Source organism: Thrips palmi, unplaced genomic scaffold, assembly GCF_012932325.1.
Source record: "Thrips palmi isolate BJ-2018 unplaced genomic scaffold, TpBJ-2018v1 HiC_scaffold_8, whole genome shotgun sequence".
In the NCBI taxonomy this organism is placed as follows: Eukaryota; Metazoa; Arthropoda; class Insecta; order Thysanoptera; family Thripidae; genus Thrips; species Thrips palmi.
The window spans coordinates 39,382-49,325 of NW_023144635.1; the positions used below are offsets into that span (position 1 = coordinate 39,382).

Consider the following 9,944-nt stretch of genomic DNA (forward strand, 5'->3'; position numbering starts at 1 on the left):
TGTAGATACTCTCAGCAATAGCCCAAACAACCGTATCATTGATTGCCAGGTAGTTAGCGAGGAGCGTGATGAAGCTGTCATGATTAAAAATCACCTTGACCCTGTTCCTTTTCCAGAGCCATGTGATCCAGCTCCCCCTTTCAGATACTTCTTATGGAACCAAACTGAATGTCCCATTAAGGTGTTCAAAGAAACTCCAGTTTAGCTGTATGTAAGAGGGGAGTTACTGTTTCACAAAATAATTCTGTTTCATCACAGTGACTCATTGGACTCTCTTTAAATTATTTTAAGCTACATAAATTTTTCCTCCATTGCACTGCACTTTCAATTGTACTTAAGTGAGAATGTGTTCACTAGAAACAATACAATATGTATGCTTGCAGTTACATTCTTCCAAGTTCCTCCAAGAGTAGAAATCTTTCCCTAAGTTGATGTTGCATTCCTTATAGCTTTTTGTTACTGTATATTATACTGTCATTTATGTGTTGGTTATTAATGTATTGAAATGTAGATCTCAGTGATGTACTTTACCATAAACATAATTGCATTATTGTGTGGTTTGCTCGCTCGGTGTCTTTAGTGTTTAGGTACATTGTGTCCTCTAGTCTTTCCACCATCTATGTACTTAGTTGTAGTGAACTAACTTTCTTAATGTACTATTACTCGGTTTTCTGCTTAGCTCAGTTCACTGTTCAAAAGATGATGTGACAGCTTCTTTCTGTTGTATCAAATAGTTTATGCTAGACCTGGACCAGGGTTTAAGTCATAAAGAAATAAAACACTGGTGAATTTAAATTTGTCAATAAGTGATACTATTTGATGTTTGTTAAGGAATGGTCAGTGGTACTCCGAAGGCCTTACCTTGGTTACTTTTCATATATTTGTTGCACACTTGCAATGCAAAACCCTAAATGAATGGTTTGTCAGACTGATATCTTTTGACTGAATTTTGAAAGATAATTTATCAGCAAGAGAAGTAATCTTTTTTGTTGTCCTCTTGAATAATTGTTTATTTATTTTCCCCACTTCCAGAGAGACCACATAAACTAGACCAAAAATATTTACATTTATAAGACTTAACTGTGCCATCCACTATTACCACTAGGCCAGATGTTTGTCTGTCTGATATAATCAAAATAATAATAATTCTGCACTTGCGATTAATTTTATTGCCAACTTCATTATGACACCCTACCTGTATATTTGCATATCAAAACAGGCAAACAAAGTCACCGCTGAGGTGGTATGTGCAAGTCTTACAGATAGCTGTATCAATTCAAGGAAATTAACTTTTTGTTTGTATGCGTCAACGTCAACTGTTCATAACTTCAGCCAAGTTGCAGAAGGACATTAGAAACAAGATTTCACCTTTGCACCCCATAACTAAATTGCTTCATAATTAACTTAAACAATGAAGACTGGTATATCGTCTGCTAATAAATGTGCTCCTTGCTTAAATTCATGAACTGGTGTTTTAATCATGGGTCCATTTAGTTTAGAATGAGTTGCACACGTTTGCATGGTTGCCATTTGATTTTATTTAACCCAGAAACTGTTTTGTCGTGTCCTCTTGACTTCAAAGTTTGTAATTGTAAGGTACAATTAGGATCAATACAGACCTCAAAACCTATTCTAATTGAACTCTTATAAATAGCAATTATGAAGTATCTCTTTTTTCATCACCATATCATGTCATTCAATACCTAGCGCCTAATAGTCTTATCCAGTGTTCTGCTGTGTTCAACTTTCACAAGCCTTCAACAAAAGCGTTATTCGATTTGTGAAGCCGTTGGAGCAACACTCCTCTTTTTGTATGAGTTTATGAAGCCTGTGTCCTGAGATCTGTTCTTTAATATAAAGAAAATACAAGCTCTATTTACTTGGGCCCTTTGCCGTCTGTTTTCTCTTGGATATTACCTTAATATCAATTAATTTTTTTTCAATTGAAAGTATGAATGTGGAATTTACCCTGGGAAAAAAAGAAGGTGGCGAGGTGTGATTTAAGTGGCATTTAAGTGTCACCTTACTGCCACCTTAGCAAGGTGGTTTTTAAGTGGATTTTGACATTTTAAGTGGCAAGGTGTTGAAGTGGCCAGTAGGGGGTGAAGTGGCCAGTAGGGGGCGAGGTGGCAATTAAGTAGATGTTAACAGTTCCGAATGGACTAGTATATGACTTGGCGGAGTTTCAGAAATTTAATTAAACGTTGAAATTCTGACACATTTGACTATTGCAAGGCAGAAGCCCGCACAGCCATCCAGTACGTCTATGAACATAGACCCACATCACCTTCATGGTCAAGAATTGCGACCAAGGCCAGGACTTCAGATTGTATGTCCAACTACGGAAGAGTTGCCTTCAGCCTCACAACTTAGTCCGTCTGGCATCATGAGGTCCAGCCTCGGTGCTGATTCCTGCAGCTGCCTAAGTAGTTTGGCACAAAACCTTTTCCCCGAGAGCCTGATGCCGGGCAGGAAAGTGCTGGGCGCCATCTGTTGGCTTCCAATTGAGTTATGGGCTAGAACAACACAGCCTCCTACCTAACGCTCTGCCCCCTTGGTATGGATTTTTAATTGCCACTTTACCACTTGGCTCTTTATCGCCACTTGACCAGTTACATGCCACTTCACAACCACCTTGCCACTTTGTAACCACCTTGCCACTTACTACCTTAATAGCCACTTCATTGCCACCTAAGTGACACCTTGCCACTTCCTTTTTTTCCCAGGGTTGTAGGGTCTTAGCCTGTATCTTCTACCTCTTCTTATTGATATTTGTCATCCAGAAGTAATAGCTGTTACATTGCAAGAAAGCAAGAGTTTTCCCTTCAATGTATTCTTTCTTGGGTGTAATTTTAAGTTTGATCTCATAGCCACTAGGATGATATGGAGGAACTCGAAAGCATCAAGTTGTTCATAATTGAGAAAAGAACAAGTAGGGCTAACTTTTAGTTAGATGTCTCTCCAGATTTCATCAAAGTTTTGTCAAGGTGTTGCTTTGGGCAGCCTTAACAAACATGTCTTAAAACATGGCATCAAAAAATTCTTTCCCACATTTTTCAATAGTTGAAATTGGTCAAAAATGCTGAAAACAGTCCAAATGCCCCTAAACTGATCTCATTTGAGCTTATGAGGTTTAGTATTAAATTTTGAGATCATATTCTTCTAGAAAGAGTGCAGTAAGCTCCCAAAGGACAGAAACAGCATTTTGAACGTTTTCTCAAACACCTAGGAATCCAAAAATTTAATTACAATTTTTATGCAGGCTCGAGCAAAAAAAATTGGAATTGTGTTTTTTGAAACAGCCAAGAAAACTGTTATTAGGTGCATTTATTCTTTTTAAATGTGAGAAAAATATTTCATGCCCAAACATGTTAAGAGCTCTGAAAGCAACAATTCGACAAAATTTGGATAGAATCCCAAGCACTAGTTTCGAGCATTGTGCGATCAGAAAAACATCTACGCTTTTCAATGAGATAGTAACAACGAATTTCAATCACAAATTTTCAAAACTTGGTGAAAATATAAAATGTCAGTACGAAACTCTATCAGTTATGCAATTTGTGCTTTTTGGTGTTGCTTATTTGTAAACTTATCATAGCCTTTCTTTCTTCAATTGTTGAAGCTGAATAAACCAGTCTTAATTTCAGAATGATTATTACAAAAATATGTATCTATATTTTAAAAAACAAAACATGAAAACACTTAATTCTATCCATGAAATGAAACCCAAGAGTATGGTGGTTGTTTTTCATTTGACTGTCATTCCTTCATTGAAGGATGCAAACAGCTGATTTGGCCCCCATTGATTGGGCTCGTTTCCCTGAAACACAGTCAGAGACCATGGGAACATGGGTATCTGAGATTTCTGCTTTTACAACTGGCTGATGCTCCTCTTGTTCGGCTCGAGTAAGCTTTATACCTAACAGTTCGGCAGCTATCTTTTGAAAGAACAGCGAAATCTGCAATTCAATGAATGAGAGCTTCAATACATTACACATTACACCTACTCAATCCAACAGATCTTAATAAAACCTTACATTTTCACCTGTGCGTGCAGACACAACATACGAAAAGAAGCCATGATCAGAGGCAAATCGTTGTTGATGATCCATACGAATGACTCTCTGATGCTCCATATCACCTGGCATATGACAATTTTAAACGGCTTTAAGTAAAATTTGAAAGTTACAAATCACAAATTTAAAAACACAACTGCTCTTTTGTAATCAGTAATCAGCTGTTTTAATGACAGATTTCCTCCAAGTGACTCATAAGTTTTAAAATAAATTAAGCAGAAGCAAGTGCCATGTAAATACATGACACGGCCTCACATTTATTTCCAAGAACAGCACACAATACTGGCTTGGCTTGAGCAGTACGAACAGCTTGCATCCACTGGCCCAAGTTGTCAAGAGTAGAGGAACTAGTCACATCAATCACGTATATGACTACCTGCAGGTATACATAAACTGGTTGTAGGACAAAATCATTAAAGTAGCCACATCACAATATCTTAATTTTTAAAATGAGTTTTTAAATAGATCAGTTTGTTAAAGCCAAAAAGAGTAATGTGTAACATACGTGGGCACCAAAGATGTACTTGTCTAGCATTTTTCCATCCAATGCAGATCCTCCAACATCCCACAGTTGAATAGTTGCATCTCGTTTTCCATGAACTGTTATTCTTTTTAAGAAGAAGTCCACACCAGCAGTAGGAAAGTACTGCCTTGAAAATTCTTGATGACAGTATCTTCTTATGATGCTGGTCTAACACAGAAAAACATAATCACAGATGAGCAGAAGTAACAAATCTTAAACAGGTAAAAGTTTTTTGTTTTTTGGGGGGAGGGGCACAATTTGTGGGTGGAGATCAAACATTAATAGTACCTTTCCAGTGCAAGGATCTCCTACAAGAACAAGCTTTAACTGCTTATCGAGACTGACTTCCTCTTCAGAATCAGACATGGTGATAAGTAGGAGGAGTGTTCCACAATATTCACCCCAAATTTTAAAAACCTACATAAAATCTGTTAGACATCCAATGGCAACTCTAGTTGGGCCACAATAAGGGATTCCTTGTGACCAGCATGAAAGTTCTGCATGCATCATACTAGAGATTCAGAACTCTCACAGTGCACTCAACTTGGATTCTACTCCAGAAACAGCTAAACTAATTTTTAAGACCCGGCCAGAGGTGAGTGTTTGATGTCAAGAAACTTGCGCTCAGTAAGGCGCGTCTGGGCTCGGGCCGCTAGGGACTGCGCAAGCTGCGGCCTTGCAGTGGCGCAGCGCTAGGGCAGCGGCGGCACCCTACTAGCAGCATGCTAGTAGGGTGTTGTCCAGTATTGGAGAATCGATCGGGGAGGTCAGCGCCGCTCGCTCCGCTCCCCTGCTCTGCCTGGCCATAGGCCTGGCCTTGTTCCGCACTTCCAGGTCGATACAAGGCGAGGGTCGCTGGCTCCCCTCTCCTCACCACCCTAAAAATATTCAACAGACAGAGAGAGGTGGAAACTCCAGGGAATGACCTACGACGGCGTGCGCGGATCCAAAAGAGGGGGGCATTACCCTCCCTGGAGGCGGCGACGCCGCCTGAAAGGTATGCAACAGGCCGCACTTTACCCCTGAAGGTAGGCAACTTTTGTGACCCCCCCTCCCCCGCACAGTGAATCCACCCTTGTACAATGGACAGCCAGCATGAAAGAAGTGAAAACTAGCATTAAGAGCGCATGACATATTCATCACCCTAACTAAGTCAAAGTTTGTTTGAGCAATGAGGGCAGGATATAGTGTTATTTCTGTTCAAAAGGTCACACCAAAATAAAATAAACAGCTAGTTTAAGTAGTTCTTATTCAACCGTAATCAGCAGATTTCCAAACATTTTTTTTTAAGTTGAATATCACATGTTTTAACTAACTTCAAAGACAAAAACATGAAAAGAAAAAGAAAGTTATTTTAGTAAGGAGCATGTGCTTAACTGTATTTACAATTCTGCTCAAGGCTTATTTGGTATTATTTTGAGGGAATGCTGTCAAAACTAACAAACTAAGAGAAGAAATGAGTCTCTTCATCAGTAAACAACTTACACACATCTTGTTGTTGGTCACACTTTAACAGAAATCTGTAAATACATGCCATTCCATGAACAACAACTTATTCATGAGTCTAAATCAAAAATAAAAAAAAATATCTAAAGCTAAATTCTACACAGAAAAAAGAGATAGGTAATTTAGAATACTAAGCTGTATATTACAGTTTAAAAACAAATTGAACCTCTTAAATATAGATCACTAAGAGGGAGAGAAATTGGACAGTTAAAAGAAATAAATACAGTACAATGGGTTCATATCCCTAGAATAACTTTAAAGATATCAAACATTATTCAGTCTCAAAATAACCCAACAACGAAAGCAGCAGTTTAAGTTCCACCGGACTGCTGTTGATACACCTCTATGGTATCTCCTTCATCTAATTTTAATGACTCTGGAGTATCTGTCTCATTGATGGCATCACCATCAAACCTAAATCTAGCCACTTTTGAGTCCAAATTCTGTCAGGAGAAAAAGTACAAATTAGGGTCTAAGCAGGAACATATTGTAAACCAGTATGTACAAATAAAGAATGAATGAATACTAACCTGCCTCTCGCAGTAGGCATGCATGAGCTTTCTAAGTGGAGTCTTCTTTTTAATTTTAAATTGGACAACTGCATTATCTTGTCCCAGAACTTTCAAATTTATGTACTCTGCATTATCTTGGGATCCAGATTTTATGTCCTGCAACAAGATTAAAAATAAATTTTACTATACAAACAGAATTGTAATTTAAAAATTGGAGAATAACATGGTTTAAAGAAGTTGAGTAAACAAAAAAAATAGGATGTTGCAAGCACTAAAAACGATTCCCAAGCTATTGGAGCTCTCTGCAACAGTCCAATTAAAGGAAGGTAAGACCACAGGATTCCCATAAACGAACAAAAACGAGTTTTTCAGAAGAAAAATAATCTGAAAACACTAAGATTCATTGCGCTAGTGTCCCAAACAATAGAACAGGGTTGTTGGCATGAGGTTATGTGGAATGGAGACAAATTTAACACAATGCAACAGACGTGTGCAGCAATAAGTAAAAAGAACAAAAAAAGTGTTTTAGAGCAGTTTTCCGAAAAGACTGAGTGACAACGTTCTAAAGTAATACATTTGAAACCAGAAAGCTAAAATTCAATTGACCAACGAACCTCACTTTCGGCTTTTCAAAAGTTACCCCAAAAGAATGCAATCGTTTTGTCAATTAACAAAGAAATCATACACAGCTGGAAAGTGAGATAACAAGTACCTTTTTGTCGTCCATCGTGATGACTCTTTAGCTAAATACTTATGGAGCTAACGACATTTAACAACAATAACACCAACGCTGAAATCTGTCCACACGCATGCCGCGCGCCGCGTCCTCTTTCAACTGTTTAAATCAAACCGCAACTGCAATCTCAATGTCGATGTTGAATCTCGAGAGGCTCGGGGTCGTTTAAAGAGCTCCAAGGGAATTCCCTCAACCAAATTTACGCACTTTATTCGAATCATTCAGGTCCGAATTACTAAAAAGGGTTACTCTTATCCTTTAAAGGAAAAAAGAAAGAAAAGGCGTCTTAAAACTTATTTGACTTTCGGAAACTGCCGCACAGAGAGCGCTTCTCCGAAGGAAACAGCAGACGACGTGACGCGCTCCCCGCTCTCCCCTCCCCTCCCGCTCCCAGTGCCCTCGCGACCTGCACTCAGCGAGCAGATGCGACATCCAACCAAACGAAATTCAAATTTTGTTGTTTTCCAAAGTCAACACAATGACTGTCAGGGCATTATGGCAGACCACTTGTCAAATTTACCCTTCTATCTCCAAGCCTTTCGCATGCCAAAGAATGTACGTACTGGTGTAGGGTTTTTTGTGGAAGTAACCTATGAACTTGACAAACATCAGCTGTATTTCGGAACATTCATGTTTATCTACTTTGTTCATGACTTTTGTGAAAATTGTGTCAGTTTCCGAAAACGCAATATAATTATTCAATCATCAATATCGCATATCGTATGTGCTTTCTCAAGCTGCAAATAGTAATGTAACTTTCACTGTGTATCATATTAGTCTTCCCTTTGTTGTCGAATCTCTTTTCCACTTGCTCTGATCATGTTTCCAGGACTGTCGATAGACTGAAACTCGTCCGACTTGCACATCAGCAGCTGCCTTCGTCTTCAGCCTCTCCCATGCAGCAATCTTCAGCAACAGGACCACATCAGAATACACCTTCTGCAATGCCACCTATGAAATCATCACCTGAAGATGGGAGTTCCAAACAAAAGTCTCTTCGTGTAACTGTGGTTTCTCGCTACATGGAATATCTTAATTCTTACATTAAAATTCTAGATAAGAAGTTTCCAGCAGCCATGAATGTGTACCGAATATTTATGCTGGGCACCAAAGAGTTATTAAGGTAAGAAGTTCTAGTAACCAATTTGCGTCTTCCTCTGTATGCAACTTAAGTGTCCAAAGAGAGGAATTGACTGTCACTTTCTGTATCCATGCATATGTTTCGGGATTACTGAGCTGAGCTTCCTACAGTATATCTTCTTATGTTGCAGAGATATGAGGGTTTACTTTCGTTTGTTAACAAATGTTACGTGGGATGTCCAAGTATTGCGTCAGTTAAGTCGTAAGGAGTTAGAGCTTTACCAAAGTATGCCAAAAGATATGTTGAAGATATTACCATTTTTGGTTTTGTCATCTCTTCCATTTGCTAACTACGTTATGTTTCCTGTTGCGTGAGTATATCTCAAAATCTAAATTTGATTTTGATTCCACATAATTTTAATTGATATTTATCAAAGTATTCTTTGCAATAGGTACAAGTATCCTCGGCAATTGCTATGTAAACATTATTGGACCCTGCAACAGAAAGTGGAGTTTGCAATGCAAACCCATCGTAAAAAACTCCTAAATCAAAGAGCTGTTTTTCGAGGCTTACAACTGCAACTTGATTCACAAGCTGTGAAAAGAGACAAACGAGTGCACAGAGTATGGTCTCACAGCATTGCATGTCTCGGAAGTGGCCAGCATCCTCAACCTGAAGATATTATTCAGTGTTTACCACTCTTTCGAGGAGATCCATACCATCTTGACTACCTGATGCCATCTCATGTAGTGAGTGTCTTATGGCAGTACCCATCATCACCCCCTTGACATTTTTCTTCTTCTCCTGGCTCTTCTATTTGAACTTATAACCCATTGGTTTTTCCAGAATTCTCTCTTGAAGCTGCATGGAATGCATTCTATGTGGAGAAGACGCAAGAGGCTTGCTGATCATGCAAGTTTAATTCATGAAATAGATTTAGCGATATTACGTGAAGGTGGTGTGGAAGTGATGACCCAAGATGAAATGCGTTCAGTAAGTTGCATTTGACTGTTTTGTCAAATTTTCACTTAAAAGAGATAATCAGGCAAATCAATTCATCTCATTTACAGGCCTGTTTCTTAAGGGGATTGAATCCTGTAAATATGTGCACTGAAGACCTCCGTTTGTGGCTGTCACAATGGATGAAGATCTCAACCCAAGTGGATCAAACCAGTCTTTCATTATTACTACATTGTCCTGTTTTACTTGCTTACAACAAACCCAGCAATTGGGCTTTGTTTCATTGATGTACTCAGATTTTCATACATCATGCATGACAATCATTTTGTGAACCTGCATGGCCTGAACACTGAGTCTCCTGTATCCACGCTCTCCTTTGGAGCGTGTGGCAGCACCCAAACACTATTTCATTTTCTGTGATAAAACCTGTCTCTTTAGCTAGAATTTGACATGTCAAAGTGAGAACTAAATAAATGAGTTATTTATTATTATTCATGCACGGCATCTGTTGCTACCATTGTAGAGGTGAAGACAAGAGAAGGAAGAAGAA

General features: G+C 38.7%; 3 protein-coding genes across 4 annotated transcripts; 1 reads left to right on the forward strand and 2 right to left on the reverse strand.

Annotated features, from left to right (window-relative positions):
* Positions 1 to 202: 202 nt before the first annotated feature.
* LOC117653005 (ras-related protein Rab-28-like) lies at positions 203 to 5,683 on the reverse strand. Its single transcript, XM_034398335.1, has 5 exons — positions 4,888 to 5,683; positions 4,582 to 4,767; positions 4,332 to 4,452; positions 4,038 to 4,141; positions 203 to 3,959 (listed from the first exon to the last, which is right to left on the reverse strand). Exons 1-5 carry the CDS (start codon positions 4,963 to 4,965, stop codon positions 3,768 to 3,770), a joined length of 681 nt encoding a protein of 226 aa, XP_034254226.1. The 5' UTR covers positions 4,966 to 5,683; the 3' UTR covers positions 203 to 3,767.
* A 148-nt stretch (positions 5,684 to 5,831) lies between these two features.
* LOC117653006 (small ubiquitin-related modifier 2-A) lies at positions 5,832 to 7,486 on the reverse strand. Its single transcript, XM_034398337.1, has 3 exons — positions 7,330 to 7,486; positions 6,636 to 6,773; positions 5,832 to 6,548 (listed from the first exon to the last, which is right to left on the reverse strand). The coding sequence occupies exons 1-3, from the start codon at positions 7,342 to 7,344 to the stop codon at positions 6,417 to 6,419; spliced, it is 285 nt and encodes a 94-aa protein (XP_034254228.1). The 5' UTR covers positions 7,345 to 7,486; the 3' UTR covers positions 5,832 to 6,416.
* Positions 7,487 to 7,719: 233 nt separating this feature from the next.
* On the forward strand, positions 7,720 to 9,885 carry LOC117653004 (LETM1 domain-containing protein 1). Of its 2 annotated transcripts, none has more exons than XM_034398333.1 (6): positions 7,720 to 7,908; positions 8,183 to 8,476; positions 8,625 to 8,804; positions 8,886 to 9,183; positions 9,281 to 9,427; positions 9,505 to 9,885. In XM_034398333.1, exons 1-6 carry the CDS (start codon positions 7,832 to 7,834, stop codon positions 9,679 to 9,681), a joined length of 1,173 nt encoding a protein of 390 aa, XP_034254224.1. In that variant the 5' UTR covers positions 7,720 to 7,831; the 3' UTR covers positions 9,682 to 9,885. The 2 variants fall into 2 exon arrangements, with proteins under 2 accessions (XP_034254224.1, XP_034254225.1); XM_034398334.1 differs by lacking the exon at positions 7,720 to 7,908 and adding an exon at positions 7,962 to 8,104.
* The last annotated feature ends 59 nt before the right edge of the window (positions 9,886 to 9,944 follow it).